Source organism: Amblyomma americanum, chromosome 11 (assembly GCF_052857255.1).
Source record: "Amblyomma americanum isolate KBUSLIRL-KWMA chromosome 11, ASM5285725v1, whole genome shotgun sequence".
NCBI classification, from domain to species: Eukaryota; Metazoa; Arthropoda; class Arachnida; order Ixodida; family Ixodidae; genus Amblyomma; species Amblyomma americanum.
In genome coordinates, this window is record NC_135507.1 from 2,838,463 (window position 1) to 2,857,685 (window position 19,223).

The window sequence follows — 19,223 nt, forward strand, 5'->3', positions numbered from 1 at the left end:
CTTTAGAATCATGACCCTGGCAAAGTAGTGTGACTTTCCTTTCAAATGTCGTCACTTGGCTCGCAACGTCATCAGCAGAACCAGTAGATGTTTCCACAGGTGACAAACCAGCATAGGAGCTTGAAGAGTCCTCGTTGGCCGCCGGCGGCAGGCATGAGCCTGGTGAGCGCACGACCAGACACTCCCTTGCTGGTGGTCGGCCAGTGCTGTATAGGCCTGGCACTTTCATGGTGCGTTTTCTCTTCCCGAAGCTTCTCCGTGTCGAAGCCCTTGTTTAGTAAAACACTTTGCGGGGCTAGTTGGTGATGCATTTTTCTTTTCTTGAAGTCAAACAGCACTACATATATGGACGAATACACAGAAAGACATGACGGGACAGGTGCTTGTTGCGGGCATATTCTGGTCACGCCACTGGCCGCCCGCTGATCGCAATACATTCTCACAAGTAAGTAAAGAACAGACAGCAAGCATCGAACACAGTCAAAGTGAGAGCGATTCCAAATGGCGGGAAAATAGCACTGTGGTCACGTGGTATATTTCTGCCAATCCGAGCGCCTGTTTCGGTTTGCCAGCCAATCTGCACTCTCCGAGGCCAGGAATATGCCTTTTTTTTCTATTTTTTCATTAGTGGCCTGGCGTATTCTTCATAGAAGGTCTTCTGTGACTTAAAGTGCGAAAAACAAGTTTTCTAACGTGGTCATTCACTTCGCGCTCGGTTTTTTGCCAGCACAGCGGCCGTGTCTTGAAGAGAGTGTTCATAGACACCTTCGACTCCAAATGCACACTACCGCCTTGTAAAAAGAGTTAAGTTTATTCTCTTCTAGTGCTCAGATAACATCCAAATTTAGTGAGAATATTCTTCATTAAACTAGCAATCCAAAACAACTGAAGTGAAAAACACATTTTTTTTTTCCCGAAAATCGGTACTTTAGCCCCACTGCCATAAATGCCGTAACTGCGGCATTAACTATGAAACCATGGCAAATTTTCCTGTGGTTAGGGACGCACCGATGTCCATGCACCACAAAACATACCAGACAGTCGTGGAGAAGGTCCTTTTAGTGCGAAAGCATGTGTTTAACAGGTGTTTAACCTTGGCTCAATGGACACTGTTGAGGCGCACACACGGCGTGTTTGCGTGTCCAGCTCCATTCGGGCCTTATGTCAAAAAGGGGAATGCATCTCCATATGCCTTGTGCTGGCTCGTTCGGTCTCTCGCGCTGACAATCCTGATCCATGAATTTCACGAAAAGAAAAGAACAGCACGAGCTTGCCCCAGCACTCGCAGGAGCCACGTGGACTTTTAGTTGCAAACCGAAGCACTGCTTCCGGTGCGTACGCAGGGCAGCAACACGGGCACCAATGTCTTGCATGTACGCACAGATCTGGGCGCCACGCTCACGCCTGCTCTCTTCTTGCACTGCGCTCATGCACAGACTGGCTCCAGCATGCGTGCAGGTCACTTTTTTTCTCTCTCTCATGTGCGCCTAGGAAGTATCCATGGAGTCTTGGCTTTATTGATCGTCGTCACCGAGTGTACCGTCCCGAGGGAGAGTCCTTTGTCCGAGTTATCTTTCTATATAGAAGCTCATCTTCGGTACCATTGAGCGCGTTCGATATCCCACATTTTTTGAAAGCGCGACTGAATAGTTCCTTTAAATGCTGGCCCAACTGTCCGTGATCCTACTGCAGAGCGTGACTGGAGAGGCCCGTTTGAGTCATCCGGTGGCAGTAACTGCAGACTGTGTCTACCTTATGCAGTCCGTAGAGCAGTGCATGATGCAGTGCCAATGTTGTTGGTAGCAGCGATTGCATTTTTTTTTTTTTAAGAGCAGCCACTGTACTCCTTTTGCAGTCTTAGCATTATGCGCAGTCCAGTTGTCCTGCCTCCGATTGCGCGGGCATTGCGAGATCAGCGTAGTGAAATCGCGTCGAAATGAAACCGTCGAAACAGTCGGCTGACACCACATCTAGATAGCGCCTCCTCTCACTGGATGCCTGATGGTGACAGTGCTGAATAATAAGACCGGAAATGCAAATTTGGGCTGAAAATTGTTTGGACCTGCATAGAATACGAGGCTTAAATTTGTGATACCTTGAAATAATTTTCTTGTTTGTTTATATGTGTTATGCTTGTGTTGTTGCTTGGCACGGCTATATAATCTCTGTCCGCCCCAGAAAAGTTCAGTTGTGAATACAGCGCATGTGCCATTGTTTCATGACCGCATCTCTTGTGCTGTTTAATTCTGCAGTGTAACACTGTACCGATTCGCCCAAGTATCTCCCTCGCTATAAAAACCACATTGTAAAAATGAAACTTCTCCCATTCACTCAACTGCGCATTGAGTCATGCCTCCTGAGTGTCGGTGACCATTCTCGGCAGCATTTAAACGGGCAGTCTCCTTATGTATGGAGTCATCGAAAATTACGCTGCATCATGAGAGCTCGATGTTACTGAAAAGTGCGCAAGGTATCGACAACCGAGCAAAGCAGCGAGAGCTGTTGTTTTGCATGCACTAGCAACGCCAAGATTTTGGAATGTCCATCAGCGGCACTGCAGACTGTGAGGTTGTCTGCCAAAATTTAGTAAAAGGATTAGAAGACCTTTACTTCCTGTCTGTTCTATCATGCATTCCTTTGGACAAAGCATTGAATTCGTGCCCTGTGCACAAGTGTGCCGTCTACGACTGTGCTGATACTGCTGAGATGTATGATGCAGGCGCCAGCTGCCTTGGTTGAATGTTTGCAGCTTGGAGCTTCCATTAAGTCGACCCCAATGGCATTCAAACTTTTTTTTTCGTTTCCCTCAAGTTGCGGGCCACCTTACGCGAGGCATCCACCAGCATGCAAGTAAAATACGGCATAGTCTGCTTTTGCTATACATAATAGATTATAGCACAAGGTGTGACTTTTCTCTTTTAGTCTTGGTAATCAACTTGTATTACTTTTGAGTAAATACAGTAAGTAAACAGCAGTTCTTGTAAGAGAAGTATATAGTGTCTCTGAGTGTAGGTTAGCATAACTTGTCATGGTGTCCAGTTTAAAAACTTCAGTAACTCTGATTTAAGTTTCCACTTTGTTGCAGCTCTGCAGCAAATATTTGAAAGGTGAATTAGTGTATCTGACTGGTTTCTATTTCACTTGAATTGGTAATAATTATGGCAGGTGTGACGCATGTCAGCTTGGATGGTGGTAAATGTGCATGGTGCATGCTTACATTGATGGAACTTGACGTTCAGCAGAGAGCACCGTACGTAATGTGTGCTTGCTTTTCAGGGTCTTTTTGGTTATTGCATTTGGAAAACTAGATGAGACAGAACCACATTTAATGTTTACTATTGTCTAACATGTAATACGCAAACAAGCAATAAGGATTGTTTATAACTTACATTGACTTGTTCATATTCAGAGAATAGGAAACAAGGTGTCCAGTTCACCCTAGCAAGTTCAGTATAGTGTTGTTTCTAGTAGTGCTCCTTATTCTTTCCTGGCTTGCATTTATTAGATGGAATTGTGCAAATTTGCGATGTCGAATTACGAATTACACCTGTTTGTTCATTTACATGTGGGCAAGGAGTGCTCCTTTTTTTTTTTTTAAGTCCTTTTTTGTGTGTGTGTGTGTGTGGTGCAGAGAGAGAGCGTCCAGCAGTATTGAGTGGAAACAGCCAGCAGCAGACAAGGATGAAGCTGAATAATCCTTGAAGCAGCATCGTGCATGACTGGAACGCTGTTAGGTGCAACGCTGGAACATCTCGTTGCGATTTAATGGACACATGCTTTGTGGTGCGCCAATGCGAAGAGGACTGGTGTTAAGACAGCGAATGAGAAAAGAATGTTCACTCCTTGCTATGGACTGGCTTGCAACATTGCCTTTGCATTTTTCATCTCAGAAATTAGTTGCTGATGGTGCAAAAAGCTTTTGTGACTGAGTACCGAGCAATTGAGGATGGTGATGACATTCTCTAGCCTGTGTTTCGGGATTTGCTCGGCTTGTCACTGCCAAGGCAAGGTAAGAATTTAGGGCTCAGAATCTTTTCTGTGTGCTGAAGGGCTGCATGGACACAAAAGATAATTTAATGAACCCTTTAAAGTGTCTTCTTTCAGTTGCGCCATCTGGATATGGGCACTCAAGTTGCTGAGAGTTCAATTGTATTTTATTTTTCTAGTCTTAAGGTATGTAGAATGTCAATAGCACATTTCTGCAATCTAAATTCTGTGCCTAGCAACTACTATAAGATGTTTGGTAGTGTTTTGTGGCGTTAGTCAGTTGCAGCTGCTGTTTAAATATGGCATCTGGCAGTGGCAAGAAGCTGCCATTGTACCTGTCGGTCAAACAGAATTTTTCCATGCAGAAAAATGCCTACTTGATCTTATCTCAACGCTGACTGGCCTTCGCAATAGTAATTCTGCTCTGTATGAGAGGAACCGCAGATTCAGACTCTTGGTTGGACAAGTGTGTATATGCCTGCAAGAACGGCCATCAGTCTCTTGATGTGTTGCTAGGGTATGGATCCTTTGCAGTTCTTGGCAAAGACTTTTAACATGTCTCTGAAGTAGCTGGCATCTGTGCCTTGCATTTTCTTTTTGCCACATGAAGGAAATGAAGTCGCCTGTGTATGAAGGAGAACAAGATAAGGCAGATGCACGACACAGTTGTGTGCTTTAATTTGTTGAGCAGCTTTCTTGGAAGGGCTTGGAATACCCTATGAGGAATGCAACTATAGCCTGCTTTTTTCTCAGACCACAGTGTTGGTCTTTACTTTCTCTCTGTTCACTCGGTATATAACTCACGGCGCTACCTCTTCAAACAAGTAAAATCTGCTTCATTACGCATATAGCATTGTGCGTGCGTCTGGTACTAATCACTGTGCTATATTGTTCCATTTGTTGCTACAACAGCCACTTACCATTTCTCAGCATGGCAGATAACTAACTCATTGAATGGCCCAAGAAGTCTGTTGAACAGGTTGTAGTCATTGTTTGTTTGTGATATGCAGCTGCGCTGCATGACAATGGTAAAGACTGTTGGTTGCCAAGAAGCGGCTTGAATGTTGAGCAATGACTTCTGCACTGTGCACAATGTGTTTTTTTAAATTGTGATGAGCTCAGAATTGCAGTGTTTACACTGTCATCATTTTGCTTCACTTAGTGCATAAAGGCAGGTCCATGCGAGCTACACTAGGGTAAAGAAGAGGCGCCTGAAGATTGTTTAAAGTTTGCTTTACTTGCGGTGGCACTGCTCGGTTTTGAGCCTCATCGTGTGGCCACAAGTGAAATCTGGTAGTGCATGCATGTGGTGTGGTCTTGCAATGTTGGTGTGTAGCAATTTTTACACCCATGAGCAGTTTTAACCACAGACCTATGAGGAGGCATACGCTGTGCACGTTTATTATTTATCAAAACGTGCATGTCATTGTGTTGTGATGCGTGTCAAAAGCCATGTGGCTTGCATCGTTGCCCCTACATTTGTTGCCACTAGTCGATGGATATTGCCAGAAGCTAGGACTGCCTTTATGTGATAGTGTGCCCCTGAGTTCAGTTTACTGTGCTGTCGCACTAACATTTTGGCAGGTGCTAATGCGTGTCTGCCAGCATTTTTCCTTGTGTTTTAAGGTTGGGCATAGGAACTTGTCTGTGTCATGTAAAGACCTACTTAATTGCTCATTTTTCAATGTTTATTATTATTATTATTATTGTTTTTTGCATGAAATGTGCCTCTCAGCATTCTTTTTTGCTTGCATGGAAGGTCATTGCAACCTCCCTAGCCACATTGCTATAGCCTCCGAGTACAGGGGGGTGTACCTACTTATAAACTGGGCATTTGTCACGAAGACCTTTGAAATATTTTTATTCTTGTAATCTTAAATGTGAGTTGGTAAATCCAAGTTGGAAACATTTTTGCTATGCAAATTTTATGAGAAATAAAACTTGTCTACTTTCTCACTAGTGTTCAGTATTGCTATGAGAGGTCACAGAATGTACCATCCAGACAGGCCTGGTAATACTGAGAAGAGGACCCTAATAACGACAACTGTCATATCGTTATACGCAGTGTCACCATTTTGTGAACCAGCTAGAGTGGCCACTCATCGTACACCACTAACTTTCATGAGCGCTTTGTGGAATGTCTCATACATAAAGCAAAAAGGAAAAGGAAAGCTGGAGGCAGAAGCGCAGGGAGGGGAAATGTGGCATTGATTGAGTACACTACTCCAGTTAGTTGCAAGACCTTATCAGCAGATCATGTCTCCACTGAACAAAATCCAAAAGGTTTTGAAACTCTCGTCTTTTGCAGTTGCATAGCAACCATAGTCGTTCGTAGGGAAACTGACAAAATACTGTAGCAACCCGCGCGGCTGGCAGTGCACTTGACGCCGAAAAGGACGAAGTGTCCCCAGCACGCGCTGGGGAGAACGCTCGGGACCTTGGCTAGGTCCGGACGTTGCCGCCGCCGCTCCGCTGCTATCTCTTCTCCGGCAAGCCTCAATAAATGTGACCGCGGTCCCCCTCCTGGGCGACCTCCACAATACCAACCTGGAAAGGTGTTGGCAAGGAGACACGATCTCTCCAGTACTATTCATCATGTGTTTACAAGAGATATTCGGAGAAAATTATGAGGAAAAACTGGTGATTAAAGCTAATGGAGAATACCTTAGTGATCTCCAATTTGCTGATGACATTGCCTTGCTAAGTAACTGTGGGACCGAAACTCTAAGCATGATTGAAGACCTTGACAATAAAAGCATAATGGTAGGCCTAAAAATCAATGTGCAGAAAACTAAGGTAATGTTCAACAGTCTCGGAAAGCAAAAGCATAAGATAGGCAGCGAATGGTTGGAAGTTGTCGGTAATACTCTTGTGGGTATAACTGCTGCTCTTGGGGTGGGTTTAACTGCTGACCCAGACCTCAAGAAAGGTGGAGTGCATTTGGCAGGTACTCCTCGGTCATAAATAGCACCTTCCACCAAGTATCCCTCAACAAATGGTATACAGCATCCTATGGGGCAGAACCTTTGAGGCTAACAGAAAGGCTTGAAATTAAGTTGAGGGAAGCACAGGGAGTTGTGGTAAGAGAAATGGTGGGTTTAACTTTAAGAGACAAGATGAGAGCAGAATGGGATGAGAAGCACGAGTTAAACTCAAGAAGAGTTGGACATGGGCAGAGCATGTAATGTGAAGGCAGTATTACTTATGGTTTTTAAGGGAAGCGTAGCAGGGCCAGCGGAAAGTCGGGTGAGTGGATGAGATTAAGATTATGGGGATAAGGTCGATGCAGCCGGCACCATACCAAATTAATTGGAGGGATATGGGAGAGGCCTTTGTCCTGCAGGTGCTGTATTGAGGCTAATGGTGATCTCTGCTGGCTGTTCAAATTTTTTTCCGAAATGAGCCAAATCAACCTTCACAGGAACTGAGAAAGATGTGGAAGATTTTAACCATGCAGCGTGTTGGAAGCCGTTGCATGACATGCTCTAAAATGCTAGTTGCATAGCATACATGGCAAAATTACCTTTGAAAAGGAGTTACGTTACTAATTAGTTCCCTAAAAATGTGGGAATGTAAATTACATTACCATTTACCACTTGCAAAAAGTAATTTCATTACAATTCGAAAAAGTAATGCAACTCTTTTAAGGTTCTTTTTAGTAACACCAACCTTTCACGACGCATACTTTTCTTGGTCTTCCCGCCAAAGCCTTCATAAGCCTTGTGTTCATAGGTTCTACTGTTCTGACAGGACAGCATGCAGAAAATGTTTATTAGACAATATGCCATTACTGGTATAGGCCTTAAGTTGAGTTTGTTTTTAACCCAGTTATTACAAACTGTTGCAACTCGCAAAAGCACTTCAGGCGTACACCTACTGGTAGTACACCTACTTGGCTGGTAGTACCTACTCAAGCCAACTCTAAAATGCACCATTATGCTATAGTTCGATCTGTTGTTATAGTCCCATGCACGTTAGTAATTGGAACTAGAGGACATTACACTAATTCATTTGCTAATTTGGCTACATGGAGAATACTAATTGCCCTTTTGAAGATGGGCATTAGATGAATGTAGTAATAAACTGGCAAAATTTGTATCGGCAACTCTGGCATGTGTGCTTGTAATAAACACTACAGGAACACAAAAGTGCTCGAATGTAGTGTACAAGACGGTGTTAAATTTCATGCGCAATGGCTGGTTACACAAAGGAACCCCTCTATGGTAAAGTCTCTCAATCCAGTAAAAATTTTTACTTAAGTGTCTTTATCACTGATCGCTATTAGGTGGCCTGATGCCGCATTTCCCACTTTCCCAAGGCATGCACGAGTGAAGCCACCAGAATTTGGACGGCTTGTCCCTAATGTTGGGTGTCTGCTGTGTATTTCAATGCAAAAGTCGCATTTTTCGCCCTTTAATTTGCAGTTTTAGACCGCAGCTTTTAAATGCTCGTTCCTGCTTTGAGCAGCATATTCGGTGCCAGCCTCGGCGTAACCGAGCGCACGAGCACATCGAAAGATGAGAGAGAGCGAGTGCAGAGCGCATCGGAGGATGAAAGACTGCGACAGTGAAGAGCGCGAGGAAGGAAGCGTTAGCGTTATTTCAGGTCGTGCTGCAGCGACCCGCAGCAAGAAAAGGAAAAGATTGTTTTTGGAGTACGCTCGAAGGCTCGGGGTTCAACTATAGTGCGTCTCACATGGCCTTCCTCGCAACCTTGGCGAAGCAGTGCACACAGACCTACGGTTTGAGATGGTTTTAGCCCTGTCGAGAAATGCAATGGGAGGGAGACATGGCTTTACATGAGTTGCGGTGTCTACTCCTTTTCTCAGCGCCACAGACCGCTTTCAGAGGTTTGACGCTTTGTTTTTCGACAGCACAGATCACCTGTGCGTCGATAATTTGCTACCGCCTTCAGTGCGCGGCGATAGTCTCTCTCCTTTTCCTCCCAAACCATCTGAATGGTCTCCTTATTGAAATTATGTTGAAGGACAGCTGTGCCAGCTGTTGCCCATGGTATTTTGCCTCACCGTTTTAATTAGCATTTCAGAATCGTCTTCTCACTTGTGACTGCTTTTACCGAAATAGTGATTTGCAATGTTTTGTGTTAAATATGGTGCAGCGTAACAGCAAATGCTGTATAATATGATGTGTCACGTGAGCAGCTGCGCACGCTTAATGATCAATCCCTCAAAGTGTAAGGAATCTGCAGAAGAAGAGGTGAGAATGCGGTTAATTGGCACATGAATTACGCTACAGAACCCACTGAATTCTAAGCAGTTAACTGCAATAGCCTCCTGTCAGGCAGCGAATTTAATGCGATTTCAGACAAACCCTTCCCTGACCAAAACCGAGCCGGTGGTGTATGGCACCGACTGAAAACTGCGACAATACCACCCCATTTCCTGCCAATTAAATCTGCTGAAAGGAAAAATGTTTTTGCATAAATGAAGATCAGTAGACTAAGGAGAAGTGATTTGCAAAAAATTACTCAGAAATATTCATATTTTATTCGTGTCCACATTGTGAACATAAACACTACCACATTTGCTTGCCTTTTCCAACTGATCATTAGACATGAATAAATCTTTAGCTGTGAGAATGTATGCTTCAGACAATTATTCTGTAGTTCATGACTTACAAAACAGACAAAGGCAGTCATTCTGTGATGACAGGCAGAGGAAAATTCGGTATTTGGAGCACCGAACGTGGCTTTTGGATGTGAAGCCTTCATGTCACAACCGTTGTGTAATTAACATGTTCAGAAGTTGCGGGTCAGTGGTTGCCTCCATCATAAGTAATGCATCAAGTCCGGCAGCATCGAAAGGGTCTAGAGTGATCTGAGCATAGGTGGAAAGGGAGAGAGAGAGCATCTTGCGGCCTGTTTTACACATGGTTTTTGCAAAAATGAGATTATTTTTCAATGTCGTTGTTTGCTCAGTTTATGTCGGAGACTTAAAACAAACCTGTCCCCTCGCTCTACCAATGTGCTGATTGTTGTTTTGTAGCCTTGGATCTGAGCGGCGAGCTCTGAACTGAACATGGTGTGAGGGCATGAGTTCCCCTTTTTCATCCCCCCTTGTGTTGTGCTACCAATTTGTATTTTTCTCTGTCTAGGGTTTCATACAATATGTAATGGTACTTGCTGTAACCACAGCGGTATTTTCAAAACGATAGAGAAAAAATGTACTGACTGCCAGTGAAAACTGTTGCTTCCTTCGGATTCATGCGTTCTGCAATCTATCACAGGTGGTCTCTGATCCTTTTTTTGAATATTGTTAGGGGGCCTAAGACCCTCCTAGACCTCCCTGACTTTAAGCACTGGTCATAGCGCGCTTTGTCGGCTGCGGCTGAGCTAATGGCGGTTCTTTGTGACCATCTGTGTGTCTTCATTGCTTGGTCGGCCGCACTTCTTTGGAGGTGCTTCTCTTATCGGCTTTTTTCATGAAAAATGCTTCAGCACTGGAGTCGTCCAATGGTCTCTTTGTACAAGCATAGTTTTCAACGCCCGTAAGCAGTAAGCCCATTGTGTACCATACATCTGCAAAAAAAAAAAAAATCGCATTGTGGTGAGAAAACGCCACTTTGATATTTTCGGCATTAAGGCGCCATGTCCACATTTGTGGACGCGCCACCCTGAACGTCCACTGCAGCACTTTTTCTTCGTCTAGGACGAAAATTGGTGTGCCGTTTCTACATTAACCTTCTAAAACATTCCGAACCCTAAATTGTATCATTCACTATCATGTGTAAAGGTAAAATGCAAGAAGAAAAACGAATTATTCGTCCTGCCAAACAACTACGTGATGCACATATTTAGTTTTCTTTTTTACAAATGCATTTCGCTTTAGCTGCAAGGGATGGCACCACAAACTTGACAAGAAGGGTCAAAATGGTAAGCGTGGTATTCAAAGGTGAAAATATGCCTTGCGTACGAAAATATGAGGTGGCTTAGGTCGCGTCCACGTGTGTGGACCCAGTGCCTGAAGGGGACATACAAGGTGTTTCGGGGAAGACTAAGTAATTTTCAAAAATAGGCTTTTTGGTGGAGAAATATGGCTTTTGCAGTTTAGTATTACCAGTGTTGGCGGACACATGAAAACTTAACAAAGCTGGTTAACTAATTTCTGATAATTACATTTTCAAGTATCACAGCTAGGCATCTGGTTGCAATATTAGATTTTTACCGGTCGTTAGTAGTAGCCATATCTGTTTTTCACTATTTCGAGAACGCGATTATCCTCGGCCCTGGGGCTCGACAAAATTTATCTAAATCGTACCAAAATACATGCGCATTTGAAAAGCATGCAGGCAAAGCAACCTTTCCAGTGCACGTAACTGTAGTCAAAATTGCACTGAAAACAGTAGTCAACGGGGAACACCACGCAGCAAGGAGACATGACACGAGGCTGACTAACACTGATCTTTATTTCGGTGCATATAGACGAAAAGGGGGGAAACAGGAAAATACGAACACTGCACTATCGCATTGAAACAAGTGGTCAACGTCGCCAGATAAAAACAAAGTAACTAGGAAAAAACGTGAAGAATGGGAGGCGTAAGGTGCCAACCCAGATGAGGTACTAAAAGTGATGAAAACAAACGAATCTGCAAAAACATGTGGCTAAAAAAGCGGGTGAAGCGAATATGCACAGTAACAAGAGGAAAAACGTGAAAAACACATGGTGTAAAGGGCCAACCCGGATGAAATGGTAGCAGTGATACACAAGACAAACCAAAATAAGACGACACAAGGCTAAAAACCAGCGAAGAAAAAAGAACAAAATAAAAAGTTAAAAAGGCGGGGCAACACGAACCATCCTTTAGAAAAGATGTTTCAATGTGCCTAGAAAAGCCGTTTCAATGTGCATGAAGAGCACAAGAAAGGAGCCCAAATGTGACACGTGCCGCCAGAAGCCGTACACTGGCTGGTGTTGTGCACAAGCTTCTCGTGTTGTGTGGAAAAGTGAATATTGGACAGACGGGTAGGTGCTTCAACCAATGCGCAATGGACCATGCAAGATTTAACAACAACGCCACGAGGGGGAAATTTGGCCCACCACTGCGAGCCCACAGGATGTCTCCCGCTGCTGCAAAATTCTACCTTCTTAGCAATAAAGAGCAAGCAATCAGCGCGTGAAATACTCGAAGCCGTTGCGATCAACTACAACTACATCACTGAAAAAGAAAAAAGATACCTTGGACAGTTTTACAAGTTTTAAAGCTTCAATTTAAGACAGAGGATGGTTCTTCTTGCCCCACCTTTTTAACTTTTTATTTTGTTCTTTTTTCTTCGCCGGTTTTTAGCCTTGTGTCATCTTATTTTGGTTTAAGTCTTGTGTATCACTGCTACCATTTCATCCGGGTTGGCACTTTACACCTCCATGTGTTTTTCACGTTTTTACTCTTGTTACTGTGCATATTCGCTTCGCCTGTTTTTTTAGCCACGTGTTTTCGCAGATTGGTTTGTTTTAATCACTTTTAGTATCTCATCTGGGTTGGCACCTTATGCCCCCCGTTCCTCACGTGTGTTTTCCTAGTTACTTCGTTTTTATTTGGCGACATTGACCACTTGTTTCAATGCGATAGCGCAGTGTTCTTATTTTCCTGTTTCCCCCCGTTTCGTCTATATGCACCGAAATACGTGCACTGGAAAGGTTGCTTTGCCTGCATGCCTTTCGAATGCACATGTATTTTGGCATGATTTAGCTAAATTTCGTCGAGCCCCAGGGCTGAGGATAGTCGCGTTCTCGAAATACTGAAAATCTGATATGGCTACTAACGACCGGCTAAAAATCTAATATTGTAACCAGTTGCCTAGCTATGATACTTGAAAATGTAATTATCAGAAATTAGTTGACCAGCTTTGTTAGGACAACCAGTTTTCAGGTGTCCTCCAACACTAGTAATACTAAACCGCAAAAGCCATATTTTTACTCTCAAAAGCCTATTTTTGAAAATTATTTAGTCTTCCCTGAAACACCTGGTATATGTGAGAGTGCAGGAAATTCGATGGTACTGTCGAAGTATGCCATATACCACTGGCTTGGTTTTGGTCAGGGAAGGGTAAGGAGGGGGTGGTGTCTATGTGTACGCCGCTAAATATGTCCTCCGCCAACGCCAATGGAAGGTGAAGCCACAAACGAAACCCCAAAATCTCCAAAAAAATAACCCATCCGGACATTTGGAATCTCCTCAGGAGGTGCTCATTTTTCCCGAACACATCCAAAAGCATCCCCACAACTGGTAGTGTACAAAATGTGCATTCCAGGGAAAGCTTCAGAAGCTTACTGCTTGGTTTCAATAAAATTGCTTCTTTTTTGATGCAGGCTTCTGGCATCTAGGCACACGTGTCAAATTTCAGGCATTACAGGTGGTGTAATACACCTGTCCACCTGTTTGAATGCGTACTGGCTCGGTCGTCCTGCACTTACCTGTTTACATGAAATGTCCTGTGATTTTACACAAAAGGAAAATATGAATTCAGAAACTCATTCGATCCTGCCCATATAACAGCATTTAGCAGCGGCATAGAGAAGTCATTACAGTTTACTAGCTGTGCTGTTTACATTTAAATGAATACAAACAGCAGACACATATGTGCATGTACCATTCAATACACAGTGTATGCAGCACTGTGGCATCAGCATAAAATGATGGCCACCTTTTTCTCTAGCTCTGAGAAATCTGAAAAAATGAAGCAAGAAAACCATAATGCAGGCTGAAAGTTGATGCACCTTGAGCTTGCGAGTTGTAAAGGGCATAAGACCAGTAGTCGCTTGCGACATGGCAGCAGCTCGACAACACCTTTGTTCACACTTGCAAGCGCGACCTGCGGATCACCTTCACGTTAAATTCTCATTTGAAGCACAGAGAGAGAAACAACTTTATTGTTAAGGATTTGTAGATCGCGTGTGACTGTACCTCAGTGTGACCCCCATACAGGGATGACTTCCAAGGCCCCGTTAAAATGTGCTTCCTGTGTTGTCTTGCCTGCTTCAGCAGCAGTTGTTTACAGCTTTCGTTGGAGGGAGCTGGCAGGAGCATACGAGGTGGAGGCTTGACCTCACATTTCCATAGTATGTGATCTTGGTTGCCAAGTCCTCTTAATCTAGGCATGCAGGGTTATTATACTCTCAGTTTGCAATTTACAATAGCCTGTGGGGGCTTAGAATGGATATAGTCTGGATCCTTCTTATCATCATGGCCTGTGCTTTGCTAGGGTCTGCATGCGGAGGCGGATAAACCCATCATCTATCCTTATAATAGTGCATTATGTCATGGTACGCGGTCATTACTTCACCCCGGGGGTCCGAGTCTGAGGAGCAGATCTCCCGGTTCGTCAGAACTCTGCCTATACGATCTGCCTCCTCGTTCCATGAGTGATAAGGGAGTAATTACTCATTGACATATACCCGAGCACAGCCATATGGCTACAAAGGAAAGCTATACAGCTTTCCAACTCTGTTCCCATTTCGAATTATTGATCAACTCGCTCTCGCCGTACCATAAGCTTGCCGTCCCGGTTAGCTCGGTTGGTAGAGCAACTGCTCCAGTGAAGCGGTGGTCCTGCCCAGGCGAAAATTTCCAAATGGGATTCTTTATGGTCACAGTTCAAATGGTTTATTGGCCCATTTCCTGTAGCTGCTGGGACCATTAGCTACTGGGACCAGTAGCCGCTGGAACCGGTAACTGGATGCTCATAGCAGGAACATTTATTTGGGTAAAGCATTCGTGTAATATTTCCTTAGATTTTTAACCTTTCTGACAAGTTACAAAATGTTTTAAAGACGCTTAATGATAATAAGCACACTTCAAAAATTCGGGAAAACCTGCACTAAAACGTGTCACCCTGCAGAACCACACAGACCTGCCTATATTGAGAACACACAGCTTTAATTTTAGCAAGCGCCAACCAGCCCAACAACAAAGCACTGCAATACACATAACTTATATGAGAAACATACACTCACGTTAATACAAACTTACTTGAGCTCAATTGCTTATATACTCCCCCATTAAGGGCATCCCACAGGTGTTAGTGGGGAACAGTTAATAAACATAGTTTTCTCATTAAATTTCAGCTCTATTTTTGCAATTTATAGCGGAAAAATTCGAAGGGATTTAGGCAAAAAAAATTTTTATTGAGGAATACCATTACAACAGAAAAGAAGTTGTCAATCAAACAACAAAAAGCTCTGTGTAGGAGCCAGTAGATCCCACTTCAGAACCAGAAGCTCCCAGCAGGGACCAGAACAGGCTCCTTATAGGGATCATTTCAACCATCAGTGCAAACCAGAAGGCTTTAAGGATCAGTGGACAGCACAAAACCAGAAGGCATTCCTTCTGGGACCAGTAGATCCAAGCAAAAAACCAGTTGGTGCCCTACAGGGACCATTTCAACCAGCGGAAAACCAGAAGGCTTCCTTCTGGGACCAGATGAAACCAGCAGAATCCCATTAACAAATTTTCACCTGGGACTATAGCTAGGGTTCGAACCCCGGACCAGGACAAATTTTTCTTTAACTATGAAGTTTCTGAGAAAGCTGAATAGCTTTCCTTTGTAGCCGTATGGCTGCGCTCGGGTGGATGTCAATGAGTAATTACTCCCTTATTACAATTCTACTCCACATTTGACCATTCCCTGAGTGAGCTGGGACCCATACCAGCTTCTGTTGTGGAGTGCAACCCCGCATGATGCAGGCCCGCCGTCTTGCGTATATCGCGCCTTTACAGAAATTTACAGAAATCCGTGATGCATGGCTATAGTGCCACGGCAGCCTCTTCGGCTTCTACAACTGAGGCTGCTTTAACCACAGCTGTTATTTTTTTTTACCGGTAACTACATACTGTGAATTTGTGGTTGCTTGCTTTAGTCATACTCCACTTTCAATTAACGCATCACCTCTCGCTGTTCGATCTCCCATAGTGTCTACCTCGAAGCTTAATCTTAGGTATTGGTTTGACGATTAATTGACGTTCGCGTGCTTTCGAGAGTTTCGTCTGCTTTGGCCCCGTCTCCTAGGCACTCGCGCTCGGTCCTCTAAAGTGCTATTCACAATGTACTACGACGACCTGAGCGAAGAGGAGGATGTCGCGGCGGTTTTGATGTGCACCGCGGCTCCTTAATCCTGCATGACTGGGGCCGTTACATGCGCCATGTTCGTCTGCCGGCCTGCGTGCCGGCCGCCAGCGTCAGAAAAATGCGCTAATATTGTTTGTTCGCATTCATATATCAAGCCTTGGAGTAGATGAATGCCAAAACTGAATATTTTTTGAGGATCGTTGGCGAATAACGAGTTGCTGGTAGAAGTGATAACTGAGATGCAAGCAAATCTCTTGCCACTGCCGCTGCTCAGTGGGGCTCGCCTCGTCTGCTAGATCCCCTGCTGAAAACGTCGTGGAACTCGATCATGTCTTTATTTTGAGATGAGGTTCACAATAAAACGGTGCCGCGAATAGCACCTTTATTACAGCGCTAGCCAGTTCCGAGGCGCTCTCAGAGGCGGCATCGATTTGAAAAGGTTAGGCTTAGCGACGAGTACGGCAGCCTGGGAGCAGCGCAGCTCGTTGCCCGGCGCGCCTGCGGTCGGCGTCGCTGCCGAAAGCTCGGGTCGCTCGCTCGTTGATTAATTCAGTGGTTTGCTACTCGCAATCGCAAGGTTGGAAAATCGAGCTGCGAGCGACTGGCCTGCGACTGTTGCTTTTCGACCAAAACAGTTGCACAAATGTGACTCGCAATTATGAATGGGCCCGCTACAAAAGCTTTTACGAATTGGAAAAACAGCGCAATCAAAGACCGAGACACAAGAGAAGCACAAAACACCAGCGCTGACTAACAACCAAATGGTTTATTGCTACAGGTGAGGCAGCATATAAATGAAATGGCACGATGTAACAACACAAAATAAGCATGAGAGAAAGATACCGCACAACCACACAACTTGACTAAAAAAAGCTTACATGCCGTATGAGCAAAACAATGTCTGCTTCGGCGGTATATGTCGATGTCTGCGTGAAGAAAAAATTGGAAATGTTGAGTTAAACGTTCCGAAATGACGCAGATACTGTGATTTGGGGTTCTTTAGCATATGCGCTTACATCGCACAGCACACGGGCGTTTTTATTTGGCCTCCATTGAAATAGGGCCGCCACCGCCGTCTCGATCGAACCCGCGACGCTGGGATTGGCAGACAGTTGCTAAAGGCACTAATTTGAGCACAAGAAAGAGAAGTTGACGTCTTTTTTGCAGGCCTACAGAGAGAATCAACTTGAATAATAAAACCAGCCACGATTGCAAATGCGTTGTTCAATTTTATTAAGGCAGGGTGTCTTTGAAGTGAAGGCATTTAGCGCTTGAAGCGTGTCGAAGGCGGCCGTGGGAGCAGTTGTTCCGGCATACCTGAACTCTGCTAATGAGAATTTTGATATACCCAACCGCTCGTGCCGCCCCGGCGCTACTAAAACCGCCACGTACGCTCAGTGTTATCGACATCGCGTGGTGCCGTGCACGCACGACTCCATATAACGAATTCGCAGACGACTGCGCACAATATCCTGCTCCCGAGACGTATATGAATATTGATTTTACTCTGATTATGCATCCAACAGCTGCTCGCACTGAGCCTCCGAAAGCTGCTCGATCAAGTTTCGAAAGGACATCGTTATCGCTCACTTTCAGCCCGCTGTTGAAGATTGGCACTATCTACTTTATATATGAATTAAGTTATCTAAGTATGTCCTCTAAATTACGGTTTAAGTGTCTAAGTAGGACCAGTCCCAATTTTCAGGCGTTTTCTTTACTGCAAGTTAATATAACCAATTGAGGCATAGGCTTTACACTGCGGGCACAATGCGGATTTCTACCGTAGATCTCTTTTCTTAACGCAAAAAAATGCTTAATTGGCTTGAGCGCGAGGTTGATAGCGCGCACGACGCGATTGCATATTCTGCCGCCCACAAGACCTCAGCTGATATTCACTGCTGAGTGGGAAATAACCAAACCACAAGCAGCAATTTTCAGAAAAAAAAGTAAACTGAATCAAACGACGCCGCAGCTAGTATAATCACAAGGGTGCTCCCTGCAGCATCAATTGCCTTTCCTGAAAACGGGCTGTTGCATGTGGTCAACTGCGGGCAACTAGTCGTTCGATCTGTTCGGGGAAGCTTTTTTGTGATCCGATGTCAGCGCCCCGCGTCCTTTCCCAATTTTAGTTTTGTTTATCGGGGTTTAACGTCCCAAAGCGATCGACTCCGGCTATGAGGGACGCCGTAGTGAAGGGCTCCGGAAATTTCGACCACCTGGAGTTCTTTAACGCGCACTGACATCGCGCAGCACACGGGCCTCTATAGCATTTTCGCCTCCACCGAAATTGGACCGCCGCGGCCAGGATCGAACCCGCGTCTTTAGGGTCAACAGCCGATTGTCGTAAACAATGAGCCACGTGCCGGCCTTTTCCCAATTTTAGAACAAAGCCATGCAGCAGTGCATTCAAGCATTTTGCATGAGTAAAAACAAGACGGCGACAGACGGCATTTTATTGCGGAAGAACGCCCGTGGTGCCGTAAAAATTGGAACACTTTTCAAATTTAATTTTTGCTCTTATTAACTCATAAACGAAAAGTAAAACCGTAGCATCACACCGCATGACGTTGCGCAAAATGATATTTCAGTTAAATGTCTGTTATGCACAAAATTACTCATCGCGCCGAAGCGGCCGTCGCTCGCACGTTAATTCATGACAGAGCCCATACAGCAGTCGAACCTTTGCCATCGCACAGATAACGCGGCCTTCAAGAGAAGATAAAACCGCATCGTACCGTTCGCCCAGACCGTCGACATGGCGAGCATCGCTATCGCTCGAAGAGATTGCCAAACTCCGGCGTCGGCAGTCGAGCGAATTCATGCTGCACCAAGAGTGGCTGAGGGAGAAGCCACAAACCCAGTGCAGACGTCAGCAGCTTATCATGGACACTGCTACACAGCGCGCTGTACCAAAATTAACCACAGGTCGTGCGCTCCTGCGTACGCATTCCATTGAGGCACCTTTCTCAATTCTCAGCCGGTGGGGCCAGCACTGAACAGTTCCGCCCTCGTGGTAATCGTAATGCGCATGCGCACCACTATTCCCTTATGTCTTTACTTAATGGGATCATTTTGGGCGAAAAGTCCCCAATAACTGATTGCTAGGTCCGTCGCGGTGTCGCAATGTGTGACGTCACTGTGACGATCAGTGGCCT

At 44.8% G+C, this 19,223-nt stretch overlaps 1 protein-coding gene across 3 annotated transcripts in view; it reads left to right on the plus strand.

Moving 5' to 3' along the window:
• Positions 1–5,943, plus strand: part of LOC144109451 (uncharacterized) — a 63,135-nt gene extending 57,192 nt beyond the window's left edge. For all 3 annotated transcript variants that reach the window (XM_077642247.1, XM_077642246.1, XM_077642248.1), the window contains exon 13: positions 3,632–5,943. In XM_077642247.1, the coding sequence (XP_077498373.1) occupies positions 3,632–3,695 (64 nt within the window). In that variant the 3' untranslated portion in view covers positions 3,696–5,943. The remainder of the gene's footprint in view (positions 1–3,631) is intronic.
• Positions 5,944–19,223: the final 13,280 nt, after the last annotated feature.